The sequence below is a fragment of the Acinonyx jubatus genome, chromosome A2 (genome assembly GCF_027475565.1).
Source record: "Acinonyx jubatus isolate Ajub_Pintada_27869175 chromosome A2, VMU_Ajub_asm_v1.0, whole genome shotgun sequence".
NCBI lineage: Eukaryota > Metazoa > Chordata > Mammalia > Carnivora > Felidae > Acinonyx > Acinonyx jubatus.
Genome location: NC_069383.1, coordinates 45,511,927 through 45,525,166, shown reverse-complemented (window position 1 = coordinate 45,525,166; position 13,240 = coordinate 45,511,927). Strand labels below are relative to the sequence as shown.

The 13,240-nt window shown below is 38.2% G+C and overlaps 1 protein-coding gene across 9 annotated transcripts in view; it reads right to left on the bottom strand.

Moving 5' to 3' along the window:
• PDE1C (phosphodiesterase 1C) overlaps positions 1-13,240 on the bottom strand; it is a 504,797-nt gene that overhangs the window by 76,478 nt on the left and 415,079 nt on the right. For all 9 annotated transcript variants that reach the window (XR_008296744.1, XM_027075220.2, XM_027075221.2 and 6 more), the window contains 4 exons: positions 10,094-10,194; positions 7,484-7,612; positions 5,352-5,453; positions 4,679-4,799 (listed from right to left, as the gene is read on the bottom strand). Coding sequence is in view for 8 of the 9 variants with exons in the window: in XM_027075220.2 (XP_026931021.1) it covers positions 4,679-4,799; positions 5,352-5,453; positions 7,484-7,612; positions 10,094-10,194 (453 nt within the window). In the remaining variant the exon portion in view is untranslated. The remainder of the gene's footprint in view (positions 1-4,678; positions 4,800-5,351; positions 5,454-7,483; positions 7,613-10,093; positions 10,195-13,240) is intronic.

The window sequence follows — 13,240 nt, the reverse complement described above, 5'->3', positions numbered from 1 at the left end:
AAATTTAAATAATAAAAGACAGACTACAATAATTAAACCAGTTAATAAAGCCAGCTAAAAACAGGTGCTGGGGAAGAGGTGAGAGGAAAAGAAGTTTACTAATTTTTATAACAAGGAAGCAATAGATACTATCGAAATAAATAGAGAATGTAAAATTTTTTATTATCAAGTTAGCCACTGGAAAAACTGAAAATATAAAACTTCCAAGTCATCAGAAGAAGTAAATACATAACAAAGCAGACAGCATAGCCAATACAGTGAACTATTTAAGAAGAAACCATAAAAACAGAAAGCATAATGTAAAATGTCATGGCACCTAAGATCAAGTATTTCTGTCATTTCAATGGATGTTAATATAGCTGATTTCAAATAATAAAAGAAAAGAATCTTAGATCGCCTCATAAAAAAATCTCAACTATGTACAGTGTTTATTTATTTTTAATGTTTATTTTTCAGAGAGACAGAGAGAGAGATGGAGTGTGAGCAGGAGAGAAGCAGAGGGAGAGAGACACAAAATTCGAAGCAGGCTCCAGGCTCTAAGCTGTCGAACCCACAAACTGCGAGATCATGACCTGAGCCGAAGTCGGACACTTAACCAACTGAGCCAACCCAGAAGCCCCTATATACAGTGTTTAAAAGGCACACCCAAACCAAAGTGTTTCTGAAAGGTGGAACATAAAAATCTATGCAAAGACAGGGGTCATATTCTTAAAATGAGTCAAATTTGAATTCTAGGTAAAAGCATTAGATGAGATACAGAGGCAGGCTTTATAATGACAAGGGGTACAGTAAATTATGATGGTCTAATAGTTATTAATATCCAAGAACCAAGTAACATAGAATCAACCTTCATACTACATAGAAAAAAAAAATACAAACACTTGTCATCCTACAAAAGATCAAAAAAATTTTAATGATATATAAAATACCTAAATGACATAATTGATAAGGTAGGTGTGTACAGTATTCTTTGAATTTTATATCCTGCAAGAAGAAAATAAATATATTTTTCAAGAGCAGTGAATAGTCACAACACTGATTATACAGTAGGTGACAAATGATTCACAATAAAATCCAAACAATGAAAAATTTCTGTGATTTAATTTCAATAACCCACAAATAATTACAAAACTAGAAAGCAAAAGACCCTACCACTGGAAATTATATAAACAAACACTTCTATCAGAAGCAACTCTTGGGTAAAAGAAAAATCTACACCAAAATTCCAGAATATTTAGAAAGGAGTGATTGTAAACATACTGCATATATGAATCCGTAAGATTCATAAGAAAAAGACAAACTCCTAGTCTTAGTAATGTTAAACAGGCAGAATGTAAATAAGTGAATTAAGCATCCATCTCAGGAAGTTAACAAAAGAACAAAGTAAACTCAAGCAGAAGAAACGAATTAGTACAAATGAAAACCTCAATTAAGGTATTATAAAATAAAAAAGAAACAATAAAATAATCAAATGATTAGCTAATTTCATAGAGAAGGGCACAAACACTAATATATGAAATGAAAATTAAAAATGAGGAAATAGGGGCACTTAGTGGCTCAGTCAGTTATGGATCCCATTCTTGATTTTGGCTCAGGTCACTATCTCACAGTTTGCAAGTTCGAGTTCGAGCCCTACATAGGGCTCTGCACTGACAATACAGAGGATGCTTGGGATTCTCTGTCTCCCTCTCTCTCTCTGCTCCTCCCCCACTCACACATGTGCACTCTCTCTCTCTCTCTCCCCCTCTCTCTCCCTCTCTCTCTCTGTCTCAGTAAAATAAACTTTAAAAATTAAAAATTAAAAAAATTAAAATGGGGAAATATGGTGGCTCAGTCAGCTAAGCATCCAACTCTTGACTTTGGCTCAGGTCATGATCTCATACTTCATAGGATTGAGCCCCACATTGATGGAGCCTCGCTATCAGTGCAGAGCCTGCTTGAGATTCTCTCTCTCCATCTCTGCCCTCTCCCACTCACACTTTTTCCCTCTCTCTCTCAAAATAAATAAATAAGCATTTAAAATAATAATAATAATAACAGGGAAATAACCACAGACATAGAAGATATTAAAAGAATTGTAGAGAACATTTGCAAAATATAAAAATAACAATATAAATGAAATGAACCTCAAGACTTTTATAGCATGTATTTACCAAAAAGGCAAACTTATACTTCTTTAAAGTCAATATTTCATTGAGAAGCACCCTGAAGCAGTAGCTTAGATTTTGTAAAATATGGTTATAATACTTAAGATATAACTTACTCTTTTAGCAAAGCATGGAAGGTCTGGTCTTTCAGTACTGAGGCTATGCCCTTATTTTGAATTATAACCCAACTTCCAAATGTAATGCTTTCAAAGACTCTACAGTCCCATTGAGATTTCCCATTTGAACTGTCTGATTTAAAATCTATAGTTAAGAACTGAGGCAACATTTCTCCTACATGGGTTACTTACAATGGCTTATGGCATCTGGGTTAAAATATTAAGTCAATAAAAATAATTTACTGAATCATAATTACTAAAAAGTAGTTCCAGTCCAGTGAGCTAACATTCCATTCCCAATGGGCAAGAAATTCAATAAGGTTATTTTCACATTGCCTCTAGCACGTTTTCATTCAATTCAAACATATGTGTATGCACACAAGGTTTCTTTTATGGGGAAAATGTGCACATGTTTAAGTAATTTCTCATATCCACTCACAATTAAAAGAAGGAATCATTTCATTACCTCAAACTTACATGAGTTACTATCACCGACCTTTGGCTACAAATTAAATACTCCTAGCCATTAGGGGTGTTATCACACAAGCAATATTAAAGAAAGCATATGATAATGGAGAGGGGGTATTCACAGAAAATCCTCTCACTAATATTAGGAAAAGAGCTTCTGGAAAAATGGTTCAAAATTAGCCCTTGATTAAGGATGAATTTGCAGAGTCATTCTTATATACATAAGGCCACACCTATACAGCTCTAGTTCCTCACATACCACTAGGTTCTCCGTGAGAACTAGTCTGAGAGACCAACCAATGCCTTTGCAAAGGGAAACAGCCAAATGCAGAACAGGGTACCTGCTGGTGTATTCACATAACAGCTGAGGGGTGCATGTGTATATGCATATCCTGATGTGAACTCCTAGACAGTATGAAGGAAGTGTAGAACATGTAATGCCAGAAGGACCCTAAGAAAACATCTGGTACAACCTTCCCCTAAATCCACTCCCCACTACCACGTCCTAAAACACAAATCTCAGATAAGTCCATTAGGAACTAGAAGAGTGATTTGATTAGTCCCCAACCAGGTGGAATAGAAAAAACAACGAAGAGTCATCTGGACTTCGTTGAATATGCTGTTAACTCTAGTCCCACCTCATCACTGGATACTGTGTACAGTTTCAGAAGAAAACACACACACATATAGATGCCTTCTACAATTCTCCCATTCAAACCAGAATCCCAGAAGAAGAGTAATCATAGGAGAAATTTGCTTCCAAAAATTAAGTAACCAGTGAAAGACCCTATCTCTTGTCGGTTCATGGGACAAAGTTGAGACTGGCCTTCATAAATGTTCTGTGCAGTGTCAGAAGTCTCTGAGTCCATGACATGAACCACCCTTCATGAAGTGACAAGAACTGAATTAACTGTACTGATGCGAATTGGCTGTAATTCAGGCCCCACAGTCTGCATATGTCATCTTGCCTTCAACCTCAGGACCTCGTATCTCAAAGCAGATGTTTTAATGGCAGCTCTTCTAGAGAAGACATCAGTTTTTGGTACTATGCACTTATTCCCCTATTTCTCTACTTCTGTGTACCTTTTTTAAATTTAATATTATTTAAAAAAATTTTTTTAACATTTATTCATTTATGAGAGAGAGAGAGAATGAGCACAAGCAGGGTAGGGGCAAAGAAAGAAGGATACACAGAATTGAAGCAGGCTCCAGGCTCTGAGCTGTCAGCACAGAGCCCGATGCAGGGCTTGAACTCACAAGCTGTGAGATCATGACCTGAGCTGAAGTCGGATGCTTAACTGACTGAGCCACCCAGGCACCCCTTTTTAAATTTAATTTTAAAGTACTGCCTACTCACTAAAGACTCTGGCTACCCTTGTAGAAAACACAACCCTGTGTCTTAGGATGTAGTAAGTTTAAATATAATTGAAGCAGCAGCATCTAGTGATTTCCTGACCACAAATTGCCACACCTCACTTTGGAATTTGACAACATGGCTTATCTGCTCAAAAGAAACAACCCAACCAATTATAACAGCTAAATTATTATGAGTTAAAGATTAACATGTTAATCCTACAGGACAATGCAAAAGTAACTACCATTTGGTCAACCCATTAAAATAAAGAGTAAAAAGGAAAGTAACCAGTTGACATTTTGACAAAAGACTGCCAAAAACAAGTGCTTGTTTTTTTTTTTTCCAAACAGAAATGTATAGGACAGAAACACCATAATGTTCTGAGAATCAAAATTTAGGTAAGAGTCAGACATCACATGACCAAGAAACAAAAAAAACAAAACAAAACAAAAAAACAAACAAAAAAAAGCTATGAAACCTTACTCCCCAAAGAAAATTACTGCAGTTCCCATAGTCTTATTATAGCATTGCTGAAATAGAAAATTCAGAAATATCTACTGATGACAGCCCTGAGGAGTAGCACAACAAGGTACCTGTCTGAAGAACTCCTCCAGGAGTGACATTGTCCAGCGATGATGGAGCTCCCATGCTTTTGCTGGATGGCTAATGTCTGCTGTGTGCAACATCAGGGATAATGCTTTCGGCTTTTCAATTCTGTCAACCCAAAGGACCCAAACACGTGAGGATCAAACTTTCAGAGTTTTTAAAAATCATTGCTTTGTTTTATCTCTTCTATTCTCCCATCTCAAACCCCACTTCAGCTGAACTGGGGGAAAGCATCATTTCATCCTACAACTGAGCTGGTCATCAGCTGAGTCTCCATGTTTATTGAGCTGCACACCTCACATATAGACTCAAAAGTATCTCTGGAATGACCGCATCGTTCAAAAAGAAAAGAACCCAAGAGTCACTCACTGCCTTTCGTGGCCTCTCTGCTGAGTGAATCTTTGATGATTTAGTTTCCCACGAAGAATTATTTTAAATTCTAACTGGAGCAAATTGTTACTGGTCCTATTATTTACTTCAAACCTGACGAAAATCTATCTGTGATATGTACAATTCTCATGCTCTTTCCTCCAAACATCCCCACTTTATGAGACTATTCAGTAACGTTCTCTGAAGAAGGTGCTCTTCCAAGATGCTACAACGTGGACAAGCACCTCTTCGGACACCCATAAAAACACATGAGGTCACAGGGGCACTCACGCTTCTGGCTGCTGCAGAGCAGTCTTCATTGCTTTGATTTGTTGGAAGTGACAGGACATATCCGTGGCCATCACCATCTCAATTACCAAGGTCCGAAACTCCCTTTCAGGGACACCCCATGGAGAGAGAAGCATAGAAGTAAAAAAATGGAAAGCAAAAATTTGTTTATACTTTCTGCCACTTCTAGGCAAAACCAGTTAATTAGTTGTGACATTTCTAATCCACTTGAGCCTTTTAGGTGGGCTTTTTTTCTTTTTTTAATGGGGAATAAGTGAAGGGTAAGGATTAAGGAAATCATTTATTAGGGATATGACACATGGAATATACATATCATTCAGCATGGCTTATTTCACTGAACCTTTGCATAATGGCTAGCACAAAAATATTCGATAAACAGCTGACTGTTTAATTAAAATATAAGTACTATTTGCATCACCGTAGATTCAGAACTCTGTAAGGATTCAAATAGTTTTGCCTCTGGTGGCACCTGGGTGGCTCAGTTGGTTAAACATAGGACTTTTGATTTCGGCTCAGGTCATGATCTCACAGTTCGTGGGTTTGAGCTCTGTGTCCAGCTCTGTGCTGACAGTGCAGAGCCTGCTTGGGATTCTCTCTCTCTCTCTCTCTCTCTGCTCCTCCCCATTTGCTCTCTCTCTCAAAATAAATAAACTTTAAATAAAATAAATGGTTTTGCCTCTAATCTTTGAAACACCTGACCTACATTTACATGACTTGCAGGGTTGCCATATACATCACAAAGTGTGCTAAGCATTTTAAATGGGTTATATCCTTTGTCATAACATTAACCAAAGCAAGAGATAAATTTTATTATCTATTTTCTAGAAAATAAATTTTACAACAGTGTGAAGGGGTTAAGTAACTTCCTAAATGTCATATAGCTAGTAGCCATGTCCATATTCAAACTCAGGTGTGCCTAAATTCATTCAAAGACACATAATGTCATTTAGGCACTAGAATTAGTTATCCACGATTTTTTTTTGAGCGTCAAAATAATTTTCTTAGTAAGTTTTGAAAGTTTTAAAAAAAAGTTCAAATCAAATAGAAGGTGAAAAACATATTTTAAATAAAAAACTCAGATTTTAAGAAGCTAAGATTTATTCCTAGATATCTTAATTAGTTTTGGTGCAATTGTAAATGGGATCAATTCCTTGATTTTTTGTTCTGCTGCTTCATTATTGATATACAGAAATGCAACTGATTTCTATATATTGATTTTATATCCTGTGACTTTACTGAATTTGCTGAATTGCACTGCTAGGTATTTACCCAAAGGGTACAAAAATATAGATTTGTAGGGGTACAGGTACCCCAATGTTTATAGCCTCATTATCAATAATAGCCAAACTATGGAAAGAGTCCAAATGTCCACTGATTGATGAATGGATAAAGATGTGGTGTGTGTGTGTGGGTGTGTGTGTGTGTGTGTGGGTGTGTGTGTGTGTGTGTGCTGATATCAATGTAGATAGATATAGATATATTACTCAGCCATCAAAAGGAATGAAGTCTTGCCATTTGCAGTGACGTGGATAGAGCTAGAGTGTATTATGCTAAGTGAAATAAATCAGAAAAAGACAAATACCACATGATTTCACTCATATGTGGAATTTAAGAAACATATAGAAAGGGGGAAAAAGAGAGAGAAACAAACCATAAGAGACTCTTTACAACAGAGAACAAACTGAGGGTTGATGGAGGGAGGTGGGTGGGGGATGGGCTAAATGGGTGATGGGTATTAAGGAGGGTACTTGTGTTGAGCACTGGGTGTTATATGCAAGTGAAGAATCACTGAATTCTACTCCCGGGGTGGGGAGGGGGGGCAGGGGCAGAAGATAAAGGCAACACAAGTTTCCTAAGGTAACAAACAGCAAGTATTTCCAAAGTGCCTATAATATATTTGAATATTTGTGTTAAGCAAAAGACAGATGGGGGGGGGGGAACAGAGAGAAAGAGAAGAGAGAGAGCAAAGGGAGGGAGGTGAGCGGTGGGTGGGAAGCAGAAGAAAGGGTGCCATAAACATTTCAAATGGTATTATTTCTCCAAAAGCAGCATATTTCATCTCTCCTCACGGTTCCTTTCTTGGCCTCCAAATCTCTCTCCTGCCTCATCCTTACCTCCAGTCGTCCTTTGAGAGATTGATCAAAATATTCATTTCCTCATCCTCTTGCAGAAGGCGGTAAGCTGCACTTAAATGGTGATTTTCTAATACGGACCTATCGTTGTACAGAATAGCAGGGTCAGACCTGAACAGAAAGCCAAGAAAATAATTTAGGATGTTAAATGGTTGAGATTTTTCAGGTAACTCTCTCAAGCTAGAATGCATCGTCTTTTTTCCAAATGTAATAATTATCTTTGCCCCATGCCATTTATATCAACCAAAAAGCTAAAACCAAACACTACAAATTATCAATAGATATATGTAGGGTATTTTAATGTCAATATGTGAAAGTGAAATATGTGATATCCAACCTGAGAATTCTCTGAAAACTATTCTATAACCAGATCTCAATTATCTCTACTAGTAGCAAAGGTGATTTCATAAAACATGGGTCAACTCAAACTTCCTTGTATCTTCTGGAATAACTTTAATTTTTAAAAATTTTATTCAACGAAAGAATTTGTTTATTATCATTATAATTCTCTTAACACATACCAATTGATAGGTACAGTGTGCCAAGTTCCTCTGGTAGTGCCTTGATCTTAAAATTTGCCGTGTCAAAGTCATACGTGTAAAATTGAGAGTAAAGATGATAAGAATTATATGACAGTTTTTAGTCACTTTCTTACAGACCATTGCACCAAACACAGAGCTGTGTGTTTACTATTTTAATATCTTCAGTTTAATGAAATCTTAGATTATTACAGGTTATTTGTTGCTCATCAAGGAAGCCAAGTCTCAGTGATCTAAAGTGACTTCACAGAACCCCACAGTACCTAAGTGTCAGGGTTGGGATAAAGGCAAGGTCTTCTGAAAATTCAGCCACTGCTCCCCACAATAACTGCTGACTGTCATTGGCCACACTTTGGGATATATCTAGCATACCTTTAAAGTGTTAGGCTTAACATACCATCAAAGGACAAAGAACCAGGTCACAGATTTAGTTTTCTGTGCAGGGATCACACGGGCTGAGATGCTTTGAACAAAGTTCTATTAAAGAAGCCAATGTTTAAATTCTATTCTAAATGAAGCATACCTGAACCCACTGGAATATCCCCACTCCTATGGAGATAACACAAAACATACAAATGTTGTGGTGAAAGGTCTGGTCTTATATCTTTTAAGTCAGGCTCTAACTGACATACATTTTGTGACATTAAGCTCATGTCCAGCTGCTGTAATTAAGCCATTTCCTCTGAGTTGGGATTGGTTTTGACATTGGTCTCCAGCAAAGACCCATGTACAGTCCACCCACCTCTCTTCCTTCAGCAAGTGCTATTCACCACAGCCTCTGTCCTCAGAGCAAAGGCTCCACTCATAGACATCCACTAAGCAGAGCTGCTCTGAGGAATTCCCTATATTTAAAGACCTTGCAAGTGAACCACAAAAGGCTGCTTCCCAGTAGCTGAGGCTCCTCTATGTGAAGAAGCAGGAGGTAGACAATGAAGCTAATGGCTTAAGTCCCTTTGTCTGCTGCTATCTATTGTAATTCCCCTTCTGAACAGAGATCAGACAGTACTGTCTTCTGTTGTGTACCCCATAATTAAGTGTTGGGTTCATTAAATACATGTCAATTGATTTAATGAACACAATCCTATCTAGAGTGTGCACCTGCTTTTTCAAGTGAAACAGCAAGTATTTAGTTGGTTTAAATTCTCATCTCTCCCTGCTACGTTCTTCCTCTTAGCCATGCCATCTTTCCCCAAATTCTAGCTTCTTTTGATTACTATGCCAAGGCCCTATTAACCCTACTGTCAGAGTTCCATATAATTGTCTTAAGAGAAGGTAAGCTCTTGGGCCAGGACAGGACTGATAAGGTTTCATCCTAAATGGAAAAGACAATTGACTGAGACTGCTTGCCTGGAATTCTGTGCTGAGAGCAATATTAAGGAAAAATGTGAAGCTTCGTTTAAAAAAAAAAGTTAGCAATATCTGTTATAGTAAAGAGATTCAGAGTGGAGCACTTGGACCCATATTTAATACTCCCCACAGAGGTTTATTACAATGGGTACATAGGTTGTCTATAGTAAGGAGGTCTACATGAGACAACCTAGTTCCCCAGGCCTTATGTGAGGGAGCAAGGCAAGCACTCAACAGAGCAGGGATTAAATCAAGAAGGATAAGAAGAGCCTCCCCAGAATCCCGGAGATCATAGGGCAAGAAGGCTCAGGTATTGTTCATGTCAACAGAAACACCCCAAGCCTGGCCCATGCTCGCTGATTTAGTCTACTTGGCATCTTCACCTTTATGTGAACTGTTATACCGCCTAGTAGAAATAGTATGCATAGTCCCTGTATAAGTAAACAAATAGCTAGCATCAGAATAGAGAAGAAAAGGATATCCATATTTGATGTGAATAAAATATGAGAATTGGGAGCAGATGGCTTCTCAAATTCTAAATCTTGGTCAAAGTTGACCAGGCTGATATCTTGTTGAAAAGTTGATTTTTTTCAGAAACACTAAGGTAGAGCAACCATGCAAAAGAAAGGTGACTAACACCTTTCTGACTTCTCAATCTCGGTCCCTGCCCCCTCCTGCCTCTTCTCCAAATATTCAACATCCTCACCGGGTCTGAATGTGGAAATTGTTGGTGGTTCCGGTGTGCTCATAGTCATGGATGGCAGCTGAGAAGATTATAGCAAAGATCTCCAGCTCCGTCAGCCAGTTCTGAAAGGGAGATTACAGGGCAATCAGATAATCTGTCTCTTTCTCAGACAGAGTCTTCAGCTTGCTGACAACACACCCACATCGCTGTCTTTCCGCCCTGCAGCTGGCAAGCTGTTGCCAAACACACGTTTTCTGACAGACAGATTTTTTTTTTCCTGCGAGGAGACTGGGGGACATGTGATTTGAGAGCAGCATGCCCAGCAAGGTTAAAAAAAAGCCAACGAGTAGTTTTATTATTTTTTTTCCAGGAAGCAAAAAACAACAAACATGAAGACTTTAAAAGCCCTCATTGTATTCTTCCCCAAATTCCACATAAAGTTTCTGGGTAGACACAGAAAAAAATGTATTAAAAATTTCAATGCAATACCAAGAACACACAGAGAACACACAGAAAACCTGATGTCTCTCCACTAGAAAGTGGGTAGGTAGACAGATGGAAAGGTAACACCTGGCCTTCTACCTTATGCGTGCTGATCTTTGAGAAGACCTCTCCCCATCCACGCCACCAAAACTGGCTGTAATCCAAGGTTCTCAGAGCGTGTTCCCTGGACCATCAGAGGTAGCATTACCTGTCAGCTTGTTACAAATACAAATCCTACCCCCATCACCCCAAACCAGAAACTCTGGATTTTACCACCAATCTGTGTTTTACCATGCAATCCGGACAATTCTGATGTATACTAGAATTTGATAGCCACTGCATATTTGAAGCTCTCTTAACTGACTTCCATTTCAATAACTTGAGATTCACTGATGCTTCCCATCCCTTCTGTAAACCATACTGCCCAATGCCCATATGACAGAACATCCATGACTGCTAGCCCAACCTTTGGGACCCTCAGCTCACTTTTGTTACTAGTTGAATCAATACAAGTTTCAGTGTGGTTTATTCCAAGCCCTGTTTTGACAAGTTGTACTTGTTATTATGATTACATAATTAAATATGATATAAAACCAATAAAATAGGAACACAAAAATGTAACTGTTTACCTATCGTACCTAAATTCAATGATTTAGACAGTGTGGCAAGTGTGAGACAGAAGGAAACAACTATAAAAATTTAGAGGGATTCTTCCCTGAGTTTGTTCCATGAGTATCTTTAAGTTCCCATTTCCCTTTGAAGAAATGAAACTAGAAATTTTAGATAGGAGCAGGGTTAAAGCAAGACAAATATGAGTACCCACATCAGCAGAATTCAGAAAAGAGCCAGGAGTCAGAATTAAAGATTAGTGAACACAATATATTTACTTGATTTAAGTTAGTACAAAGTGATTAAAAATTAACACATACATTTTCATAATTCCCACCTCAACTTTTTCTTCCCAATTAACTACTGATTTTGATATTCATCTTGAAAACTTCTTGAGAATTATTACCTTCTTTGTGGATAACTGAGGGTAAAATAAATAAACTACAGACAACCTATGGGGGAAAAAAGACCTTACAGTTTGTAAAAGAATAAGTATAGAGATACTCAGGGGGAAAAAAAACACTACACTTTTGCAAATGATTTCTAGCAGAATTCAGCATGAAATGTCAGGAAACTTTCTGGCATCTTTGATAGATTACACTTCAAAAATACAAGCTAGAGTGCCTGGGTGGCTCAGTCCATTGAGTCCATCTGACTCTTGATTTAGGCTCAGGTCATGATCTCGTGGTTCATGAGTTTGAGCCCCACACTACCAGAGTTGAGCCTTCTTGGGGTTCTCTCTCCCTCCCTGTCTCTCTGCCCTGACCCTCCCCCATTTATGCTCTTGTACTTTCTCTCTCAAAATAAATAAAGTTCAAAAAAAAATACAAACTGGTCTACAGGGAACAGAAAGACATAAACACAGACTAAGATGAAAAACCAAGAAAATGAAATTAACATTTAAGATAAGTAAGAACTTCAAGTGAACTGAAGTTGCAGTGCCCTCCCTGAAAGCAGTGGGGGGCGTTTTCATCGGGCCTAGTGCCTACAGGGGCTCACTTTACATCAGGCAGCATTCTAGGTGCCTCACATACAGAAACTCATGCCATACACACAACTCCGTAAGGTAGGTACTGTTGTTGCCTCCATTTTCTAGATGAGAAAACTGAAGCTGGGAGATGTTCGATGACTTACCCAAGGTCACACAGCTAGCCATGTGAAGACCCACATACTAGGTCTCCAGAATTCCCACTGAATCTCTGTTACATTTCCTATGGGTCATTGTTCCTGTGTTTACTCAGTTTTACATAAAATTATATAGGTATAATTTTATATTACACATGCTCTTGCTACTTTCCATACATATATATATTTTTTTATTTTGGCAATGTCTTTCTTTTCTTCACCAACACCCTGTCCCCACTTGATGGCCTTCACTGTCTCTACCCATCTCATCCCCCAGTGTATCTCTTTCTCCAAACTCATACAAAGTTAACATTTTATTTTAAGTTTGTTTATTTATTTTGAGAGAGAAAGAGAGCATGTGAGCAGCATAGGAGCAGAGAGAGAGGGAGAGAGAGAATTCCAAGCAGGCTCCATGCTGTCGGTGCAAAGCCCAACATGGGGTTTGATCCTAATCATGACCTGAGCCAATACCAAGAGTTGCATACTTAACCAACTGAGCCAGCCAGGTGCCCCCCAAAAGTTAACATTTTAAAATAAGATTATGAGGCTATCTTGGAGCCTGTCAAGCCCTGCTTGGAACAGAGCTTCTAAAATGACAAGTATGTCTGGAACACTGTAGTCCAAGGCTATTCCTATTGGCTATAAGCAGGGTCCCTGGAAGCACACAGCTCTTCTTAAAACAGAAAATATTTACACTAGAGGTGAAACTGAATTCTCTCTAGGCAGGAGAGTGTTCGTGTGTACAAAGAAAAGGTGACCCCTGATGGCACACCCAACAAAACCAGAGTATCTGAGGAAAGGTAATTCATGCTCATGGCAACAGTGGCATGATTCATGCCAAATTCCAAAGCAACCTTCCTGGTAGGGCCATTGGACACAAACCCATGTGATGTTTTACCCCTCAAGGATTTAAACTCATGGGAAAACAAATATAAGTGTAGGGTTTTTTTC